The following is a 24,138-nucleotide window of genomic DNA, read 5'->3' as shown; positions in this document are numbered from 1 at the left end:
CAATCACCATAGCAATCTCAAATCAGCAGTCAACTGCATTACTCTGGAATTGGCATGTCAATAATACTCCAGCATATAAGTGTGAACAAATTTTTCAGGAAAGAGAAGAGGGAGGGAAGGGAGGAGAAGAAAAACACCAATCATTACATCACCTTTACAAACATTTAATCTACTAGATTTATGTTAGCCTTCAGTTAAATTTTCACATAATGTTACAGTGGTAAGGGCTGAAACACTAAAGAGCTGTTAACAGATGACAGGTTGATTACCGGTGGCTGTTGGTAAGATGAATGGATCCCTCAGGAAAAGCAGTACTGGCTGGTGGGATAGTTTGCTGGAAAGGTCAAGGACAAGAATGTCAGTATTCTGGAATCACCAACACAGTTATTCAAGAGACGTACCAATTTGCTTTCAACTCCGAGATTGTGAATTATGTCATAAAAAAACATTATTTCATTGCAAGGTTTGATAACATGTTTACCATACAGCAAGTCGTATGATTTAATGTTATTTTGCTGCTTTATATTTTAAAAGTTCAGGTGTACTACAAACAGTTTGAACTCTCTGTTAACAGTAGAGTGGAAGTACTATGCCATGTGGACTGCTGTAGTTGAAGAATATGGCTCACTGTCACCTTTTCAAGGTAAATTAATTTTAGGTAATAAATGCTGGTCTTGCCAGTGATGTTCATGTCTCAAAACAATACTTTTTTTTAAAAAGAATATCTTTCAGTGACTTCTTAAAAATTGCTTCAACAATCAAAGATTTTGTTAAAAATAAAAATCTTCTTAAAAACAACTTCTGAAGTTCCCAACAAGGATTCCATTGAATCACAGGTGTCTAAGTATCTTTCTATTGAGTATCTTTTGGATATATCGGTTTGGAGACAGAGCAAAAAATTAAATAACTGACTCAATTCAAAAAAAAGACACCCACATAATTGACAAGTTCCTATTTAAAATAAAAGGCTCAAAGCTGATTGTCAAAAAAGATAGGGTCATCCTTTTGAATAGTTTTTGAAGGGGTACTACGATTGTATAGTAAGCCAAGTAAGGTGAGTTCAGAATATAATTAAGGTACAATGGACGATTAAGATGTGAGGACATAAAGGAGTAAATAGAGGAAAAAATATACTGTTAATGAAAGGTAGTAAGTATTCATTCAGCTTTAAAAACGTTACAAAAGATCAATATGACGCTGGATGAGTTAAAGTACAAAACAGATGAGCTGTTGTGAACCATGTGAATATTTCTTGACTTCCTTTAAGTTTCCTAACCATTCCAGGTCTTAATGAAGGTAAGTAGACAATGGTTGCATAAAGCTGTTTACATTCCTTTGAGTTTAGGGAGTTAAGAGGTGATCTAAGTGATATTTACTGTAATAAAGCATTTATTACAGTAGACACAGATAAAACATTTCCCCTTGTGGGGGATCAATCCAAAATAAGGAGACTAATTTTTGAAGTTTAAGCAAGGCCATCTGGCACAGAAGTAAGTACCTGTTCCATTTCATGGAAACCTAGAATTCTCCATCCCAAAAGAGTTGAGGATGCTGGGCCAATGAAACTTTCATGGCTAAGTTCAGTAGATGTTTGCTAACTGTTTGTTTCAAGGAGTATGACAAACATCAGGTAAGTAAGTTTGAATGACAGATTAAGTGTGATATAATGACTGAGCAGGTCTGTGTAGCTAAATTACCTTCTACTGCTCCTTATCCTGCCATGATCCAAATGCTATTTTCCAAAAGATCACTGAGAGACATAAGAAGTACTATGACAAGTTCTATGATGTCCCAAAGAGGACTGAGAAAGATTTACTGTTTAAAAAGGAGCACAGGAAGTGTGATCTCAATTAGAAAGATCACAAAACTTGATTCATACCCTATCAAATAAATATAACCGAGAAGAAACACCTCGCTTCCAATATAACTAATTGATTTATACATTCAAGGTCTTGGCAAATAGAATACAGAAGAAGCTTTTTAAGCTTCCAGTCAAAAACAAATTGTACTGAAGATATTTTCCTCTTTTACAGTAGTTGATAGCTATGTCACATCTGCTTTAGGTTTTTTGGACAAATCCCTTGAACTCTACCCACTCAAAAGGTTGAGGGGGGAAGAAGGCAAAGTTAAGACTGTCCTCAAAATAATACGTCAGCATGAGGCTACTTTATTCAAATATTCAATGATAGATGTCTTTATACTATCAGGTCAGAGCAAACAAAACCTAAGTACTTTCTCCTCTATTTTTGAAAAAAAGATTTAAAGCCGAATGAAAACATTACCCTGGGCTGATTCAAAAGGATCAAAACAATAAGATCCTAGACTTTAGTAATAACTTAGGGATAATTAACTCAAATCCACAGATCATAAGAATAGTAATGGTCACTAATCTGCTGATCTACCTGCTCTCTTCTTCAGTTAGTTGTTCAGGAATGGCTAGAAGTATTCCACTTTTAAGTAACATAACTGTGATGGATTTCCTTAAAGTTTTTGTGGAAGTCCCAAGGATTGACAGCAAGGTGAAGGGAAGAATACTTGGTCATGATGGATGGTGTATTATACCCTTTGGTAAATTTGAGTATTTGGAAATCTCATATCTTGAAATGTTATGGTGTCCTGAACATCCTACGGTGGATTTAGTTGGCAGCACTGGTAAAGATATCTACGTAGCTTGTGCCTTTAGGATTAATCAGTTCAATTTTCCTGATCTATGTATTGATCTGGAAATGTTCAATATTCACAGCCAGAGTTTCTCAGTTTTCTTGATTGTATTTGAGATTTCACAAGTAAACTGATTTTCACAGATTTAAAAGTTGCTTCGTACCAATAAGATGATGCTGAAGGTGGATGGCATGTTGATGAAATATGTGGCTTAACACTTCACTTAGCTTGTTCTCAACTAAGTAGATTGAAGAGAAATGATGAGATCTTACCTGAATTCTTCATAATCACAGTCATCAATGGAACTAAAAATGAAAATTATTTTAACACATTAACATCATACTTGATATTTTGCCTATTAATTATAATACCTATGTAGTTACTGAAAAAACAATTAGCTAGAGGTTTAACAAATGGTCAGGTTTTTTGGGGGGATTTTCATTTGTTCCATAAACCCCACTATCCTGTGACAAGAGGGAAGGCGTCTAAGGCAATATCATCTCCTCAAAATTAAACTTCCTTCTCATTGATCAGCCATAATTAATTGCTGATGCGGAGGTGCCAGTGTTGGACGGTGTGGTGTTGTCATTTTTGACTAGGTAAAAGTAAAGTCACCATAGTCTCCGAGAATGATAACTGTGTTCTCATTAGCGAGAGATGACTGTGATGAGTTTAACCCGAGGGTCACTATGCCTTGGGCTCAGGGCAAGGTTGAGAAGATGGCGGGAGTTGATTTGTGGTCCTGGAAAAGCACAGCAGGTCAGGCATCATCCAAGGAGCAGGAGAATCGACCTTCCTGGCATAATACCTTCATCAGGAAAGGCATGATAATATGGCATAATAACCTCAGCTGCAGCCATTGTGCAGCACAAAATGGCTGTCCAATCAACTGAAGTAACCAACTCACTCCAACCAAATAGCATAGGGTGTATTAGCAAACTCCAATTTGAAGATTGTAAGATTGCCAAAAATTTAGCAAAGCATAATGGGTGTGGTTAGGAGGTTTAAGTTTTTTTAATAGATATTTTTATTAGAAATTTAACATTTTAACAAGTTTACATAAATAAACAAAACTCTTAAGTACAAACATTAATATACAATTAAATCAAATATACAATAGCCAAAATTTAACAACAGAAAAAATACCGACAAAGAAAAAAAAACAAAACTCCACTATCTACTAATCTAACCTACAACTAACCAGAGTGTACATTTAAGTCTCCTACATGCTTGGAATGTATTAACACCAAATGTAATAAAACCCATATTCATGCGGGATTCCTCTCCCAAGGGGCCCCGGACCAGCCAGGTTCGCAATCCCAATTAAATAAAAGCCCTTGTTAGGATAGCAGAAATATCTGTATTTATGTAATTCAAGAAGGGCTGCCATATTTTATAAAATAATTCGGTTTTTTGGTGCACCATATTGGTAAGGAAGTCAAGGGGAATACATTCCATAATTAACCTGTGTCAATTTGAAAGTCCAGGGGGGCCCTCTGCCACCCAGTTCACCAAAATATTTTTCCTTGCAGAGAACAAGAGAATAGAAAATAGTCTCTTCCCGTTATTGTCCAGGGAGGGAAGGTTCGAAAAGCCCAAAAGGAGAGATACAGGGTCCACTTTAATTTCCGTTCCTAAAATTTCTGTCAGGGTACTTGCTACTTTAGTCCAATATCTACGGATCTTATGACAGGTCCATAGGCAATGTACAAGAGTGCCCACCTCTATTTTGCATTTGGGACACATTGGAGATGCTCCTGCCTTACATTTTGCTAATCGAACCGGTGCTATATGGGCCCTATGAAGTATCTTCAGCTGGATAGCCTGGGTTCTGTTACAGATAGTAATTTTTCTGGTGTTTTCCCAAATATCATTCCATGTTTCTATAGAGATTTCTATCCCAAATCCTGATCCCATGTTTTAAGCAATTTATCCATATCTCCCGATACTACTTTGTGTAGTAAATGATAGATAGTACTGACAGAAGATACCCCCACTGGTCGTAGGACTCTACATTCTCTATCTGATTTATAAAGACTATCTATTAACGTAGTCTTCTTCTGTATATAGTCTTGAATTTGGAAATATCGAAAGAAGTCTCCATTAGGTAATCCGAATTTCTGACACAGCTGTTCAAAAGACATCAGGACCCCATCCTTAAATAGGTCCCCTAGACATGAGATACCCCTGGATCTCCAGAGTTTAAAAGTGGCATCTGTAAATCCCGGTTGGAATCCCCATGCTCCCACTATCGGTGCATAGGGAGATGTTTTATGTGAATTACCCTCATTTTGCCGCATTATATTCCAAGCCTTAATTGTGTTTAGTATTATAGGGTTTTTACAGTGATCTGTGATGATTTTCCTCTTGTCTGAAAATAAGAGGTTAATAAGTGGGTATTTTACTTGAGAGGCCTCGATGTCCAACCAGATTGGGTCTTGTCTGATCCACAATCAGCTATGTAACTTAATAGGGAACTTAACTGATATTTCCTAAAATCTGGGAAGTCCAATCCTCCCCTTGTCTGTGGAAGCTGTAGCTTCTTCAGCTTAATGAGCGGCCCTCTATAATTCCAGATAAAGGAACCCAGCCAGCCATATAATTTATGTAGAGCCAGCCTCGGCAGCATCACCGGAAGCATTCTCATAGGATATAAGAAACGGGGCAGGACATTCGTTTTAATTAGTGCTATTCTACCCAGCTAGGAAATTGGAAGGTCTCCCCATCGCTGGAGGTCCTGCCTTATCCTTTCCAGTAAATGTACAAAATTAGCCTTGTACAACTGACCAAATATTGGGGTAATAAAAATGCCTAAATATAAGAAGCCCTCCAAGGACCAACGAAAGGGAAAAAGGGATCCGTCCACTAAGTGGGGTATCATAGCAAGGCCACCCATTGAAAAATTAATTTTATAGCCTGAGAATGTACTAAATGTATTAATAACTTGGATTAAGCGAGGTACGGACATCAGAGGATTACTAAGGAATAGAGGAACATCATCTGCATAAAGGGTAATTTTATGTTTACCTGTACCAATCCTCGGGGCCGTTATTTTAGGATCAGCTCGTATGGCTTCTGCTCGTGGTTCAATTATTAGCATAACAATGGCGAGAGAGGACATCCCTGACGGCAGCCCCTACCCACATTGAAACTATCCAAACCTAATCCATTGGTAACCACAACTGCTTTGGGATCACTATACAATGTTGAGACCCATTTGGTAAACACCTGTCCAACGCCAAACCTTTCTAATGTATAAAACAAATATGACCATTCAACCCTATCAAATGCCTTTTCCGCGTCTAATGAAACTACTACTCCTGGTATCTTTCCCTGATGGCAGGCTTGAATCATATTCAAAACTCTTCTAATATTATTGGATGATCTACGGCCCTTAATAAAACCCATCTGATCCTCCTTTATAATATGTGGCAGTACCCTTTCTAGTCTCAGTGCTAACGTTTTAGAAAGGATTTTAAAATCTACATTTAGCAAGGATATTGGTCTGTATGATGTACAATCTTCTGGATCCTTTCCTTTTTTAAGGATAAGAGAGATATTTGCCTCTTTCAGTGAAGGCGGGAGACTGCCCTGACTATATGCATAATTATACATGTCCATAAGTGGACCAGCCAATATTTCTGTAAATTCTTTATAGAATTCAGCTTGAAAACCATCTGGGCCCGGTGCCTTACTGCTCTGAAGTTGCTTAATTACATCAAGTATTTCTTGGACTGTTAGAGGAGCATTTAGGACCGATACCTGTTCCGGCGTTAGGCCCGGAAAGGTCAAATTTTTAAAAAATGACTGCATCCTCCTAGTCCTGTCTTCACAATCCTGTGATTTATATAACTCAGAAAAAAATTCTCTAAAGATTGCAGTAATCTTTTTAAGATCATGGGTCAGAATACCTGTAACTTTCCTTGATAGACGTAATAGTTTGAGGGGCCTTTTTTTTCTTTGCAAGAAATGCTAAGTATCTACCCGGTTTGTCGCCATATTCATACAACCTTTGTTTTGCAAATAGTATTTTCCTCTTAGCCGTTTGGGTAAGCGTAGTGTTTAGAGCTGTCCTAAGAGCCGTAATCATTTGCAATTTAATAATAGAAGGTCTATCAGCGTATGCTGTTTCAGCTGCTTTTAAGCGAGCTTCGAGCAGACGCTGTTGTTCTCCCTTCAATTTTTTCTGGGTCGCTGAGTAGGAGATGATCAAACCTCGCGTGTAAGCTTTGATGGTCTCCCACATCATTGATGGGTTGCTAGCCGTACCTGAATTAATTTATTAAAAAGTTTTAAATTCTTGAGAGAAGTACTTTACAAATTTACTATCTTTCATTAGAAAGGGGTCCATACACCAATGCCGAGGCGATGTCCCATTATTCCTCGCCTTAGTTTCCATGTATACAGCAGCGTAGTCGGAGATTGCTATACTACCTATTTTACAGGATGATATGGAATTTTTAAAAATCGAGGGAGCAAAAAACACATCAATTCTGGTATGACATTTATGTGGATTGGAGTAGAAAGAAACATCTCTGCCCTGTGGATGAAGACATCTCCATACATCTACTAATCCTAATTCTTTGTTCAGATCCACCAATTGTCTAGATCTGGGAGATACTCCTGCATTACTCTTGGGAATCCTGTCTATTTCCGGATGCATAATACAATTAAAGTCTCCCCCTATAATTGTATGATGGGCACCAAAAGCCATTAATTTTGAAAAGGCTTCCGTTATAAATTTAAAGGGGTGTGCCAGGGGGCAGTACAAATTTAAAATCCCATATTCCTCTCCATTTATAAGGGCTTTAATCAAAATATATCGCCCAGATTCATCTTTTATCTGATTTAGGATTTTGAAAGGGAAATTCTTCCGAACAAGAATAACAACTCCCCTGCTTTTTGAGCTAAAAGAAGAAAAAAAGGCCTGATCAAATCCACCCTGTCGTAATTTCAGGTGCTCTTTATCTAAAAGATGTGTTTCCTGTAGGACAGCTATATCAACTCTTTCTTTCTTAAGATTTGATAATATTTTCCTCCTTTTGACTGGTGAATTACTCCCCTTGACATTCCAGGTGCACCACTTAACCGACTGATCAACCGTAATCATCCAGGCCAATACAAGACCCCTTGGGAGGGGAAACCCTATCCAGAACATCTCGAGCATAGAACATATAAAATTTACAAAAATAAAGGCTCTCTAATACACTCTCAACGGTGTAATAAAAAATTAATTCTAAATAATAAAAAAAAATGTGTTTAAAAGGAGATATTCCCCCTTGTTCCCAGAGGGTGTCACTTCCTTTCCAAAGGTCCATCTTATTCTCTCCCAACCAATGCCCCACCCTTAACCAAGGCGCTCCTTAACAAAATGAGGAGAATTCAGATATAATACAAAGCTAGAGTTAACAGTGAGCACCCTACCCCCACCCACCACAACACCTGGATATATTTGGTAATGTTAATACCATATATAAACATATATAATTATAAAATTACAACCTCAATAAATAATAATTAAATATAATAATACAAAATAGCAAGGGAAAAAGACAACCCCGCTCCTAAAGACAGAAACAAAATAGAATAAGGTAACCACCTCCACCCAAACATTAACCAACCCTCCTGACATTATATATATATATAATATATACACACATACATACATAGGATAATAAAAGGAAACAGCCCCAAGTGGGGGGAGAAAATCAAATCCCTCCCCACCCCCCCATGATAATATTAAACAGTAAGGTAAGAAAAAAAAGAAGAAAAAAAAAGGGGGATATAAATCGAAGTAGGGGAAAAGGCAAACCAACATTCATTTATCTCTTACAATTTATCTAAGAGAGTCCAAGAATTCCTTAGCCTTTTCTGGCGATCCAAAGTTATACACGGATCCTTCATGGTTAAAGCGTAGCGTCACTGGGTAGCGTAAGGAGTACTGAATATTTAAGTCCCTTAAACGCTTCTTCGCCTCATCGAATGCCTTCCTCTTTCGGACCAGAGCTGGGGAAAAGTCCTGGAATAACATGATCTTGGATACTTTATAGATCATGGCTTGGGGGTCTTTTCCAAGATTTCTAGAAGCTTCTAGGAGTATCTGCCTCTCCCTGTAGCTCTGCAGCCGGAACAGGACCGGGCGTGGACGCTGGTTCGAGCCAGGCCCGCGTATTGTGATCCGGTAGGCCCATTCTACCCTTACCTGGCCTGATCCATCTTCTAGATTTAAAAACTGTGGCAGCCACTGTTGGAAAAATACTGTAAGCTGGCCTTCCTCTTCCCGTTCGGGAAGGCCCAGCAAACGAATATTTTTTCAACGACCTCGATTATCGAGGTCATCAATGTGATTCTCTAAGGTCCGGACTCGCTGTTCGAGAGTCCGGACCCGATCCACGGTCGATTGCACTGTAGTTTCGGAGGTCGCGGCCTTTAGCTCCGCCCCTCCAACTCGGTGCTCGATTTCCTTAATGTCTCGGTCGTGCTTTTGCAGGGCGGCTGAGAGTGAGTCCCATCGACCTTGGGATTCCTCAATGAAAGCGTCGATCTTCAAATCCAATTTGGAAATCATTTCCACGAGGCTTGCAACCGTAGGTAAGTCCCCCGGGGCAGCTGTGGACGCCTCTGCTGCCGCTGGAGAGGATGGGGGAGGGGTCCCTGCTTGCTGAGAGTTGCGGGCTCCCTTCCCTTTAGTCATTTTTACTAAGGATTAAATTATTTAACTTTAATACTAAGCAACTAATTAAATTAAACAACAGTTTTAAGTGATTGGGTGAGTGTGGTGGGGGTGGGTGACCCACTTTGCCCAAGTCTTGGGAAGAGCACTATAGACTCAGACTTGCTGGGTCGCCGCCATCTTGAATCCCCAGGAGTTTTAACTTTTATATTGCACTTGTCATAAGGAGACAAAAAATGAAGGACTGAAAGGATGAATTATTGCTTAATTTTCATTGGTTCACTTGAATATTTTTGTTTTCTCTCCTTTTGCCTTTATTGATTACCTTTTAATTTCTTTGCCCTTCTTGTTTGGTCTTAATCAGTCCCTCCACTTTTTGGGTGGGAGCCATAAAGTCATAACACTAACAGAAACCATCTTACTCCTGCTGTTCAGCATTCAAATCTCTTCTGTGACAACTGTTATGGTAGTGTCTGTCTTTCATGGAAGAAGTAAAAGCCACCATCACAAGTTTGATCTGTTTGATGGTAAAACAAATAAACTTTCCATCTTTGTTGCAAGTCTGATCAAGAAGATTTTAAAATGACAATTTTAGGATGAATCTCTCAACACACTGTTCTTGTGTTCATGATTAAAAGGCTGTTTTATAAATTTGACAAGAGTTTCACACATCCTCACTACACATGTTTGGCATATTTATGTTGAGATTTAATAGTTAACCAATTATTGTGGTATGGTGTCTATTAGAAGTCATGTATGGTATCTACTATGTTCTTTTCTGGTTCTTACAGAATAAAATCATACCAGAAAGTACTACATATCATAATTCAGCATCTTGTTATATCATTGGCTTTGATGATTAATTAATTTGTAATATTTGTTATGGAAAATCCTTTTATCCCTCAAAAAAATCGCAAATTAATTAAAGGAGCAAAGCCAAGGATATAACAAAATGCTGAAATTTTGGAACCAATCGGTTTTAAAAATTAACTCTTCTCCAAACCACTTTCAACACACTTTCAAATTTCAATGTTGTTTAGTCTTTGTTGCAGTTGCATATTTGCCACGACATTTCTGTAGTTGCTCAGTCACACCTTCGTTCCACCACTGATGTTCACCTTCTCAGTAAAAGCTTTCCTCTCCCTCACCATGATTATTCTCCCTGGTGTGGCCTTACATCCTCTGAATAAGTCCAATGGTTTAAATGGTAAACTATTTTGTACAATACAGGTCACCAGATTTGGTTTGCTACATCAGGCACTATCTGGGTTGACAGGCCTCTGCCAAACAGCTCACTCCTTCAGAATCATCCTGGAATGCAAAGATAAGCCCAGCCTCTATTGTCTGTAACAGGCCATATCTTGAAATCTCCCCTCCCTTTCCTTCTCAGCTCTTATCTCGATGGTCAGGAGTGAAAAGCAATAAGTTTAAGAGCATTTGTATAGATACCTCTCATTATCCCTAGCTAATCAAATTAAACTGCTCCCTTACTCCCACTTCTTCCACTGCATCTGCTCCCAGGAGGACCACTTCCTCTATAGAACGTCTCACAACACTCCAAGGATTGTCAGAGACAACCATCTGCTTGAGCCCCATACAGAACATGTGATTAGCTGACTGTATGCACTTGACCTGCAGGACTGAGCATGGCCCAATCCCTAAATGGTCAACATGAACTTTATTAACTAGCACCATCTTGTTACAAAGGGCTTCTCAGCACAACCAACTGAAAATATAAAACCAGGAGTACAAGAAGGCTCATCACCATCCCATACCAATGACAGGAAAAGGGACAAAAGGAAAACAAAGGCATCAGCTTGATCAACTGACTACACTATCTATGAATTGATCCCATGTAGGGTATTTGTAAATAAAGAAAACTTACAGCCACAATATTACAAGTCACATAGTCAAGAATCATAGAAAATAGGAACAGGAGTAGACCATTTGGACCTTTGAGCCTGGTCCATTGATATGATCATGGCTAATTATTATACTCAGTACTCCACTCCCTCTTTTGTCCCATACCCTTTGGACAGTTTAGCCCTAAGAACTATATCCATCTCATTCATAAATAATAAAATTCAATCAATGAATTAGGTTTAGAAACTATCTAGAATCAGTCAGTTTTGTAATCCAACAGTTAAAGAACTAGACACAAAATTACTTTCCAATAGTTGATAATAACACCCTACCCTTCCATGTCCAGCAAATTAGACATGTTCTCCTCGAGTGCCACTCCTACATATTCAGCTTAACTAGAGAAGAACCGAAACTGGATTCTCTTCCAAGCCCAGGACAATTATCTCCCAGATTTCCCCCATTCTTTATTCTTGCCCTTTGCTATTTCTCATCCATCTGCTACCTCTTGGTGATGTCACTGAGACATGGCATTAGCTTCCTCATGTATACAAGTGACACTCAGCTGTTTCAAACAAACATCTCTTTCAATTCCTCCACTGCCCCTGATGTGAGATACAGTACTGGATGAGCCAAACTTTATCACAGCTGAACAATGGAACATACTGAAGCCACAATCTTCAGTGGATCCAGATGTTAATCTCAGTAAGATCCGCCTTCAAGAGCAAACCCTGCATTGAAGCTCAGGCGAAGCCCATCCTGCTCATGCTCGATGTTTAGCTTCTCTTTCCAAGTCAGAAACGAGATTCCCACCAGTTGCCAACAATACAACAAATCAATTTGTCATGAGTTATGGATTTCTCTTGCCTTTTCCATCCTTCTCTCACTGAAGCCTTCCATTGGATCCAACCTAAGCACTGATGGCCTGCTTCCTCTGTAAATGGTGTTGGAGAAGAAAAACAGTAAATATTTTATGTAGGGGACTCATTATACCTTAGCCGAGATTGGAATTAATCTGCAAAAACTAACTGGAGTCTGAGGAGGTGTCAGTTCTTGGGTGGGTAGTAACTGAGGGTGCAGAGTTAGGAGAGGTTGATGGGGTAGTAAACTTTCTAATTATTACATGATACAGTCTGTAACTGGAAAACTTCAAGTACATGGCTTTCCTACAGGTGTAAGTTTGTTCAAGTGGAGTTTGCAAAGTAAAATTCACAAAGTAAAATTCGCATGAATATTACTGAAAAAAGTGATATGCTGGCAAAGCTTTTAGAGCTGCATTCATCAGGACACTTACAAGAATTCCAAATTTTTGAAGGAAGCAACAATTTGTACTGCATGGGTAATCAGCACTTGTTTATTAGCAAGTTGACTGCAAATGAGGCCTTGCCAAGGAGACTGCACCAGGGAACTGCTGTCAACAGGGACAGCAATTTTAATTATGAGTATGTCAAATGAATATGTCAAAAGAAAATGTGAAATGCTTCATTGGCAATGGCAGGTAGGCACATCAGAAGAATGGAGATGGTGAATTAGCTAGACACTCGCTCAGGCTGAGGCTTACACTGCCTGAGCTGCTGCATTGTTGCACTGGCCAAAGTGTATGGAGGTTTGGGAGGAGGGACTGATTACAGTGAGTGAGTATCTGTGTATATGTTGGGGTGGTGTGGAAGATTTGGAAAGGGGACAATTAGTGTCTGTAATGGGTGGGAAGTGAGAGGAATTGATTAGTCTGTGTGGACAACAGGGGCTAATTACACCGGTTAAGGAAGCAAGTGAAGGGTGGATTTCCTGTTTGTGAGTGGGAGAAAGGTTGATTGCAGAGTGTGTGTGTGTGTGTGTGTGTGTGTGTGTGTGTGTGTGTGTGTGTGTGTGGTGGAGGGATCAGTCAGGCAGAGAGGGAATAATTAGTGTATGTTGCGTGGTGTGGGGAAGGTTCCTGTGCCTCTGAAAGGAGAGGGCTGATTACAGTATGTTTGGGACACATGGGGAACAGAGAAGGATTTCCTGAGTATTCTGTCACCAGGAATACAGAGTTTCAGTGAAAATTAAAGGTGTACATAAAATCATTTGATCGTTAGGAAGTCTCTTATTAAAGTTCACAAGGGTTTTGAATTATCCTTTACTCTTTCTTGGTGCATTTATATGACGTTGACAAGGCCAGCATTTGCAGCCCATTCCTAGTTGGCATTGAGATGCATGGCTTACCAGGCCATTTCAGAGATCAGTTAAGAGTCAACTACATTGCTGTATGCCTGGAGTTACACACAGGCTAGATGGTAGATTTCCTTCTCTCAAGAACATTAGTAATTTTATTCATTTAATTTCTACCATTAGCCATGGTGGAATTTTCTCCTATGTCCTCACAGCATTAGTCTGGATTGCTAGACCATTCCAGTGACATTACCACTATATCAGTTCCTCTTCATGTACTGTACACAATGTTATTATTAATCTGGCGTCTAGAGACATGTTAACTTTCAAATGCTAAAATTGGTCACTTTGCAAAATAACTTTTCTAGGCACTGGGAATCTCTAGGAATTCCCTGGCTGTTCTCTGTTTTGGACAAACAGGAAGACAGCTAACAATCTGCATCCATGAACACCAACTAGCCACGAAACGACATGACCAGCTATCCTTAGTAGCCACACACTCAGGTGACAAGCAACATGAGTTAAACTGGGACAACGCTACTATTATAGTACAAGCCAAAGAGAGAACAGCCAGGGAATTCCTAGAGGCATGGCACTCATCCACAGATTCAATCAATAAGTACATCGACCTGGACCCAATATACCGCCCACCGCAGCGGACAGCTGGAACTGACAACTGGAAGTGACAGAAACAAATCACTATAAATACCGGAGGAAACATCACAGAAGCGCTTCACAGGAGGCTCCCAAGCACTGAGGATGTCACCTAGACAGGGGACGAAACGTCTGCAACACAAATTCCCAGCTCGGCGAACAGAACCACAACAGTATACAAATGAGTGGATGATAGTGGCTAATTTCAAAACAAACAGTTAACTTACCTGCAACTTTCAACCTTTGGTAAAGCAGGGAGATGACGAATGTTAAGAAAGTCTAGAAATATCTTAGGTAGATCTTCATTCTCATTCAGAATAGCCTGTCAAAAACAAATACAACTTTATTCAAAACATATAGAAGCTTTCACAAGGTATGATATTGGTCATGAAAATAATTGGATTTCTATAATGGTGACTTTGCAGAAAACACTGGAAAATTCATTTGTACTCAAATGCTCTAAGCTTTAGAAATGGAGAAACTGTTTAATATAACATTTTAAAAATAACACCTTGGGATGTAGGTATTGCAAAACAGAAATTACTATTGAATCTTAGTTGCCTTGTAGAAGATGGGAGAGATGGAATTTCAAGCAACTGAACGCTTGGAGCATTTAATAAAACAGATAAATGTCAACAGTGGAGGTTGGAGTTACCTTGAGGAGGGATAGAAGATTTCCTTATCCAAGAAGCTCTAACAGGTTCACTATGATCACAAACCTACTGGATCCATCAGATACCAGGGCAAGAGTCCTTTTGTTTGAAATGGGCAACAGGGAGTTTCTCTACAGTAGAGAGTATGTAAGATGGAATATATCCTAAATGGTAACCAGGTACCATGGAAAGCTATTTAAAGTATGAATTAAATTTAGTACTGTTGGAGGTTTTTTTGCCACTTTTGTCAGATGCTACATTTAATTCAACAGAAAGTGACCAACTACCGGGCTCAGAATTGACTTATTCCAACAGTTAGTAGCAGGCTTGAGATCCAATTTCAAACCCTTATGCTATGCAAGTTGTTAGTCTGACAGGTTAATGGCTTCTGAGTGGTGGTAGCTGAAGTGGCCACATGGCTAATGTGGCTGGAGAAGCCACGTGGCTAATGAAGTTCTTCGTGATAGCAAAAGGTAATTTGACAGGTTAGAGGAAGAGAGGGAAAATTAATAGAATCATGGAAGTACATTGCATTTCTTCAAGCAAAAGAAAATAATATGGAAAAGTCTAAAGTGTTTTCTTGGGAGGGGAGTGGGGATTGACTAGCTCAGGCAGACTAGCAGGAGGGAAATGAATCTGTGACATAATATACGAAAGACTGTCACAAGCAACGATAATTATATGAAACCTATTCAATGCATTAATTACCACTTCTAATATTATAAACCATTATTTACAGGGAACAATCTACCAACCACTGGAAAAACAGTATTTTCCTAAATATAGATGAAAGTCTATCCTTACCATTGTCAAATGATTTACAGTCAACAATTTTTGACTTTGATTTGCACTGGAGCTAGTAAAAAGCCCTATGCCATTTATTCATAAAGAAAGAAAAAGCATGAATGCCAATGTATAATTGGTAATTTTTGTGCTGTTACTGTTGACGTCCTTATATGCTCCTGATTTGTTTCTGATTTCGTTCCGATTCAGAGGTAGCAGTCAATCACATTATCTACAATTTGTGGTAGCTCATATTATTGATGGTTTCCTGCCACTTAACAGAGACGGTCAATACTGAGCACTGACTCCAACAGGACTTCTCCAAAAATCAACGTATCATTCAAATAACTACTTGCAAAATATTCTACTGTAGTCAGGATTCAACTTTGAGTTAATCACAGTCCAAATCAATCAACAAACCCTACACTACAATCTATATATAGCTTCACACTATCTCAATTTTGAAATAAAGTCCAAGTAAATTGGATTTATTTTTAATTATTTGGGTAAGGCATATAATCAGAATGCACTCTAGTAATACAGAAAATACACATGTAGCAGCAGGCACTTTCTTCATGTCTGCAGTACATATCACTCAAAAAACATGGTGGTTGAAGAAACATTCTCTGACTTATCAGAATCAAAACTGTTATACACTGAGTTACAAGGGATAACTTGTTAACAAACAGGAAATATCTCCAACTTCTCCATCCATCAACTTAAACAGAATTTCACTCTAAATCACAATCTGATTATTCTGTTCTATATTGACATCTTATGAGTTGGCAAGTTAAAGTGCCCAATTGGATGTTAGTTGGAATGACCCAATAACTCTACCTCAATTAGTGGGAATGCAGAGTAATTTTGGTAATAAAAAGGACAAGACTAAGCTATCAATGATCTAATTCAAAATAACTCTCATTAAAAATTAGTTTCAAAAATGCATTTTTTGGCATGAAATGATCCTGCAAACCAAACCCTAAATAGACAACATTTCAAATACAGTAACATTACATTTCTATAAATGGCACACCATTTTCAGTAGCAGTCAAATGATTTCAAATGATTTTCTGAAAATATTATTTGGATTGGAAATACAGACACTACTAATCAATACCTAATCTTTTGCACATCTCTAGGCTGGGGCTCTGTCATGCCCAGATGGTGAGGTCTCTCCATCTGGTCAGAGAACGGTGACATTCTCCTAGCCATGACGAAGGATCCAGTTGAGATGCCTTTAATAAGGGAAAGTTTGGCAGTCACCAGGAGACTGACATGGCGCCTCTTTCATGATAAAGTGGGCCAGGCAATCATGCTTCCTGCCATGTCAGCCTGCTTCAAACGTTTTGCATAACAAGGGGCTGTCTTCAACTTCTAGCTGTTTGATTTTACTGAATGTGTTGTTTGGACATTACAACTATGTTGGTATGAAGCAGGAGTCACACAAAGGCCGTACTGAGTAGGGACTGCAAACTCCCTTTCTTAAAGAACACGAGTGAACCATGTGGACTTTTACCTTCCCACAACTTTATGGTTATCTGCACTAGTGTCAGCTTTTTATTTTAAATATTTTAAAATAAAAATACACAATATCAGATTCTCAAACAGTTATTTGAACTCATGATCCCCAAACTGCTATTCCTGAAATATAATCTCCATATCATTGACCAGGGGAAAGCAGAATAAAATACACAAACATATAAAACTGCTCAGAAATGCTACACGTGCTTCCTTGATCTGAGCATTTAATCATCCATAAGGCAGAATATTTTCTAGATCACGTTTCAACTCCAAATGGAGTGGATGGCAATCCCAAACACTTGTGAGAGTCAGACAAATAACAGATGTTAATTGCTGGGTCTCATTTGACCTTATACGGCACGTTGGCTCACAGCGCCAGGGGCCTGGGTTCAATTCCAGCTATGGGGGACTATCTGGAGTTTGCATGTTCTTTGGTTTCCTCCCACAATCCAAAAATGTGCAGGGTAGGTGGATTGGTCATACTAAATTACCCAGTGTCCCAGGATGTTTAGGTTAGGTGGATCAGCCATGGGAAATGCTGGCTTGCTGGGATAGGGTTAGTGGAGGTGGATCTGGGTGGGATGCTCCTTGGAATCAGTGTGGATTCCAATGGCTGAATGACCTGCTTCCGCACTGTAGGGATTCTGTTCCATCAGTCAGCTATTTGGTAGCTGGTTGGTAAGGGAGGGTGAAAATTGTGTGATATATAAACTGCCTACCAGCATAGGATGTGGAGGTGCTAGTGTTGACTTTGTCCACCTGAGTCCAAAAATTACACGACACCGGGTTAGAGTCCAACAGGTTGATTTGAAACTGCAAGCTTTCAGAGCCCCTGCTCCTTCCTTAGGCAGTGTGAGTTTTGAGTTTACCAGCATAAGAACATTGTCACAGGAAGGCTGAGTGTAGAGTGGGGATGAGAGGGAAGTTCAAAGGTCTCAAGACTTGAGTATGAAGGAATCCAAGGCAGATCAGTCTTTCCTTGTAAGATTTGTAAGGATTGTAGCGTTATGACAGGTTTATATTGTGATTACCTTAATTGGGCTAAAATTCAGATCATTAGGTACTAATGGAACACAATAATTCATGTTTATTACTAAGGTTCCATCAGAGGCTTAAAGTTTTATCCATTGCCCACATTAGCACCTTTAAATCACAAATCAATGGGAATTGTGAGTTTCTCAATTTGAACAGCTGCACCATGTTTTCTCACTGCTAATTTGGCCAAAGCTTAAATTGCACCGTCAGTGTCAGTTTGCTATATTAAATACAATTATTTCTAAAAATCCACTTCCACATATTTTTCCATCACCACTATTTTTCTTAAGCAGCACCATTCTATAATTCAAGAAGTTAGCGAGGAACAGAATGTAGTCACAAAGCCACACTTGCCCTCACTTCTGACCTGGCTGATTTCAATTGGCTTCTAACCCACAAAGTAAGTGATTAAGAAGAATTATAATCCTTACATAGCCGTATTCTTGCAAACGTCGTGTATGAACACTTGCATTTATACAGTATCTTTAATGTAGAAAATCATAACATTCTGCTTCAGAGGGTCAGGAGTAAAATGAACGGTTTATAAACAGAACCTTGTAGATCATTGATGTTGTATGAGGATTGTATAATAATAGTCATTTTGATGAAAAGTACATTAGATATATTTACTGTTAATATCCTTACTTTAGGTAGGCACCTAAAATCTTCCTCTGTTCTGAAGGAGGGTCTCTGGTCCCAAAACGTTAACTCTACTTTCTCCCCACAGATGCTTCCATACCAACTGAGCTTTTCCAGCAACTTCTGCTTTTGCACCTAAAGGATCTGACCTGTCTTGCATAGTAGAGGAATTCCACTTGGTTATCTAATGAGGAGGATTTTATCTTAAACAAAATGTAGTTAATTGCATGTTAGCAATCAGTTACAGGGTTTTTTTCAAGACTTCAAGGAAGTTTTTTCACCAAGTTTTTCAAGATGGTGGCTTCATTGGAGTCCGTCCACTCCAGGCCAGCAGCATCCTTTCTTCTATATGGTTTTCTTCCTTTTCTTTTTCCTTCATCTTCAAGGCCAGACCCTGGGCCCTTGGCAGCAGCAGTGGGCTTGCGACCTGGACACTCGGCGGTGTCGGACTAGGGCAGAGACCGGGTCTCCGTTGCCATCATTGTTGTTCCCAGAATGGGACTCCTTGAGGAGCAGAACACCTTCCAGAGGCCTTGCAGAAGCCCGGGAGGTGTGTTTGAGACCCAATTTGACCAGAAGATGAAAACTTATTTAAATAATTTCTTTTCATTCTTTTTGTAGCTCCAAATGGTGCCAGATTATGGCAACAAAACACTTTTCACTGCACCTTCAAGATATGTGATAATATAATCATTCATTCAAGTTACATTCATGCGATAGACATTGTTACTTGGGCAGAGAAAGACCTAAAGGGTAGGTGTATTTCCTTCGAAATTCAGAAATGCTCTCCCACCCAAGTCCATCTGACATCATCATATTGGATAGTGTATAACACATTCCTCAGCATTAAACCTTTCAGAGTTTAATGCCTTATACAAATTTATGACATCCAATTACTGACAAACTGCCATGAACTCTTAAACTTCTCTTCTAATCTACTCTATATAGAGCAAAAGAATAGCTAAGGAAAAATTGGGACCTATTAGAAATGTAGAAGTGAACTTGTGTGAAGATGTAGAGAATATGGGAAATATTTTGGATGAATTTTCACAAAGAAAAGGGATGATGTGGATATAGTAATTCAACAGGAGCAATGTGAAACATTGGACAAAATAATCATAATGAGAGAAAAGTGTTACAGGAGCTGAAATCTTTGAAAGTGGACAAGTTACCAAGGCTGGATGTATTGTTCCTTGGATATTGAAGCAAGTCAGGATGGAAATAGCAGATGCTCAGGATCTTTTTCCAACCTTCATTAGACACAGATGAGATGCTGGAGGACTGGATGAATGTAAATGTGGTTGCTTTCATGAAAAACAGTACAAAGGAAATGCCAAAGAACTACAGGCCAGTTGGGCTTACTTTTATTGTGTGCAAATTGTTGGGAATCAATCTTGAGAGATTGGATAAACTGAAATATAGAAAGGCATGGACTAGTCAAGGATATTCAGCATGCTTTTGTTATGAGAAGGTTATCCTTTACAGATTTGATTGAATTCTTTGAGTAAGCAGCAAGATCAATGTTAGTAATGCATTGGATGTTTTATACATGGATTTTAGTAAGGCATTTGACAAGGTCCTACATGACAGACTGGTCAAAAAAGGCAAAAGCCCATGGGATACAGGGTAACGTATCGAATTGGATCCAAACTTGGCTTAGTAAGGAGAAACCAGTTGTTAGCTGCTCTTGTGAATGGAATGCTATTTTGAGTGGTGTTCCACAGGGCTTGGTATTGGGATGTCTGCTGTCTGTTTTATACATTAACACTTTGAATTTGAATGTGGAGAGCTAAATTGGGAAACCTGTAGACAACACAAAAATTGGCTGTGTAGTGGATAGCTGTAAGCTCCAAAATGGTACAGATAGGTTTGTGGAGTGGACAAGAAAGAGGGTGATGAAGTTTAAATTTAATAAGTGTGAGGTAATGCATTTGGCAGGTCAAACAGTAAAAGGGGATATACAATAAATGAGAATATACTGAGCGGGATAGATGAAGTGAGAGATGTTGGCATACAGGTGTGTAAAGGTAGCAGCACAGCTAGATAAGGTTGTAAAGATAACATATGGCATGCTCTCTTTCATTGACAGAGGTATGGAATACAGAAGTAGGGGTATAATGATGAAATTGTATAAGACACTGGTGAGGTCACAATTGGGGTACTGTGTGTAGTTCTGGTCACCACATTGCAGGAAGGATGCAATTGCTCTGCAGAAAGTGCAGACAAGATTTACTAGAATGTTGCCAGGACTGGAGAACTATAGCTATGAGGACAGACTGAAGAGGCTGGGGTTGATTTCCTTGGAATGGATAGATACCAGGAATGAGGCATACAAAATTGTGAGGGATAGAGATCGAGTGGACAGGAGGAATTTGTTTCCTTTGGCAGAGAATTCAAAAGCCAGGGTTCACAGATTCAAGCCAAGTGGCAGAAGGATTAGAGAAGACACGAGGCAAGCCTTTTTTTTAACCAGAGGCTGTTGGGTCTATGGAATTCACTGTCTGAATTGGTAGTGCAGGCAGAGACCCTAAACTCTTTTAAAAAGTACCTGGATTTGTGCTTTAAGTGCTATAAGCTGCAGGGCTATGGGCTGTGTGCAGGAAGATGGGATTAGAAAGGGCATCTGGGTGTCTTTGGGTTAGCATGGACAAGAAGGATGAATGATCCCCATCCATACTCTGAATGTTGATAAAGCATGGCGCTGGAAATGGCACAGCAGATCAGGCAGCATCCGATAAGCAAGAGAGTCAATGTTCCGGGTAGGACCCTTCTTCAGGACTATACTGTATCCATTTTGGACGATATCATTTCTGTAGTTCTATTTTTGATCCAACATGTTACCTTTCCTACCCAGGATTCCCTTCAAATTTCTACAAATGTGTCCTATCCATTTGTCAGAGGCTGTCTAAAAGTCATTGTTAACCATTTCTACTGTATTTCCTGGATCCACCACATCTAATAACTCTTCAAATAACTATCAGGTTTTTCCAAGCATAATGTTTCTTCTTGAACTCCATATTAACTGCTTCTAATTATTTCCTCTTCAATCTGGAGATTTAGCAATTTTATCTTTACTTAACTAGAATAGTTAAGTAAAGCACAGAAGGTACACTTTGTAATCATCTGGTTAACTCTGTTTTTCCTCAACAGAACTCTAAAATTACATTTCCAGGACTTCAGATGTCTCCTCACCCAGTGTTGCCAGGATCTCCTGTCAGAATTTCCATCTCTGTTCATCTTGCCCAGAATTGCACTTAGTTTTTCATTGGCAGAGGCTTTTCAGCTCAGTGCTGTTTCTTTCACATGAGCATGCTTAAAGCCATTTGCATAAAGCTGATTAGCTGCAAAACATTTGTAAAGGAAAGGTATCTCAATTTTCTCACCAATATTTGCCTCCAGTTAGATACAGATACATCAAGTGCCTGTTACTCATGTGAAAACATAAATGGTGATTTTTAACAGGCTACTGAACCTTGAGAGAAAATTTAGGAGAAACTTCATCTGATATTCATATTCACAGACTTTCAGCAGAGATTTCTAACTAACTGAGAGGTATTCATTGATATTGATTATTAGCCAATGAGTGGGGAGGTTAAATCTAGCATATACATGAAAACCATTTGAGCTCAGTCATTGGAGCACAGAGGTGGCATTAGACTTGGTTTCTCACCGTGCTGTATGGCTGAGCTACTCAGTAATAAACCTGATCTGCCAAATTGTATATGTATACTAGTAAGAAGCATAAGAATGGCTTGAATTGTCCAGTCAGTATTGAAAAAACTCCTTTCCAACCAGATCAAAACAATGACCCACTTGGCATTTGAATTTTCTGTCCAGTTTTCTGATGGAGCATTCTGAAAAAACACCTCCAGCTCAGGGAAGAAGCTCAGAGATTCTGCTTAGAAGCCACGTTCTTTTCGACAGCACCGGTTGCAGTGTCCTGGTAACATTTTAAATGTCCCAGAACTTAATATGTTAGTATGAGCATTAGTGAATGGAGAATGTGGGAAGGTGGGAGGTTGGATGAGATAATAGCTAAGAGGATGGTGGGTGGTGAGGTGTTAGCTGAGTAGGGTAACACAATTGTGGGTGGCTGGAGGGGCAGGTAGTAACATTTGGTCAGGTCAGGTTGGGGAAGTCAGGGGTTGCCAGGTGAGGATTGAAGGAGTAAGTTTGGATTAGGAAGCAAGTCAAGGTGACATCAGAGTCAGGGGAAATCAGATTCAGGAGGCAGGTGGAGGTGGACTATCAGGGGTGAGTCCAGGAAGTTGAGTGGGTTCAGAGGGTTGGAAGTAATTTTGAAGGGCCAGGGAGTGGCAAGGATAGAGTCAGGTGTCTGGAGGAGCATGGAGTCATTTGCACAGTTACTCAGGAGTTAGATATCGTTTCAGTCTAACATCTAACCACCCAGGTGAATGCCCCCCGAGTTTCAAACGCTAACTTTAAGCATGATTTTTGTGCAGGGTCCTAGCAAGCTGAGGAAATTTAAACTTCCTGGGTAACTCCTGCAGAGTCAGTGAATCAGGAGCTCTGAGGGATCCGATTATGGGTATATTCAGTTTCCAACCAGCCAGAAACCAAAAGAACTGGGCTAATGTAACTGTATTTTTATTTTCTCAAAACCACTCTTCAATCAACATGTATCCATTGCACCACATTAAAAATGCTTTAAAATATGGAAACCAGAAGGCTTCTTTTAATTTGTCAAGACGACTGAAAAATGACAGAGAACGAATCCTCTGTTATTTTACCTCTTTATTTGGGGAGGAGTTGTTACTTTACTTTCCAGGGTACAACCTCATCCATCATGGCAACAAAGAGAAAGTCCAGTGAGTGTGTGTTCAGGGATTTACGTTGGGTTATTAATGCAGGATTTAAGGAATGTTAACAAGGTGGGCTGTTTGTTAAGCTTGACAGATCAGCTTACAATGCACTGGTCACATACTCCATCTGTACACTAATGACATTGAGCTGGCACAAGAACTGCTGTTCCGTGCCTAACACAAAGACAAAAAAATCATTAAGACCACCATCTCTTTTGCATACTTGTGGTGCAGTGCTGGTTCAACCATTTGGGATTATTTAACTTTCGGTGCTTATACCTAAAGCATAGATGATTGATAACTTACTACATAATATGGGTTAAAATGTTTTCACCATTTGCCAAAGATTATTTTCCTTTCCTGTAAAGTTTCATTAACATTATTGCATATAACCATATTTATTTTGTCTTGATTTTAAAAAAAACATTGTGACAATAGAGGCAACAGCTTAGTTACAAAGCTACTGCAGTTTAATTCAATAATTAAGTGTCTTTTTCAGATGGACTGGAATTTTTCACAAATGTAAAACATTCTTCAGTAAAACAGTTTTGCGGATACATCAGCTTCATTTTTAGGGCAGTATTTCAATCAGACCAATTGTCCAACACCGATAACAACCAAAGAATCACCTCTTCTCCCTCATCCACCACCCGGACACGCCTTGGCATGCCCATTTGCCACTGGG

The 24,138-nt window shown here is 39.2% G+C and overlaps 1 protein-coding gene across 2 annotated transcripts in view; it reads right to left on the bottom strand.

Annotated features, from left to right (window-relative positions):
- The window catches only part of LOC140485983 (sorting nexin-24-like), a 172,385-nt gene that overhangs the window by 5,005 nt on the left and 143,242 nt on the right, over positions 1–24,138 (bottom strand). For both annotated transcript variants that reach the window (XM_072584481.1, XM_072584471.1), the window contains 3 exons: positions 14,227–14,321; positions 2,934–2,966; positions 270–334 (listed from right to left, as the gene is read on the bottom strand). In XM_072584481.1, coding sequence (XP_072440582.1) covers positions 270–334; positions 2,934–2,966; positions 14,227–14,321 — 193 coding nt within the window. The remainder of the gene's footprint in view (positions 1–269; positions 335–2,933; positions 2,967–14,226; positions 14,322–24,138) is intronic.

The sequence above is a fragment of the Chiloscyllium punctatum genome, chromosome 2, assembly GCF_047496795.1.
Source record: "Chiloscyllium punctatum isolate Juve2018m chromosome 2, sChiPun1.3, whole genome shotgun sequence".
Classification (NCBI taxonomy): Eukaryota; Metazoa; Chordata; class Chondrichthyes; order Orectolobiformes; family Hemiscylliidae; genus Chiloscyllium; species Chiloscyllium punctatum.
The sequence above is the reverse complement of the archived record's forward strand: the minus strand, read 5'-3'. Positions and strand labels throughout refer to the sequence as shown.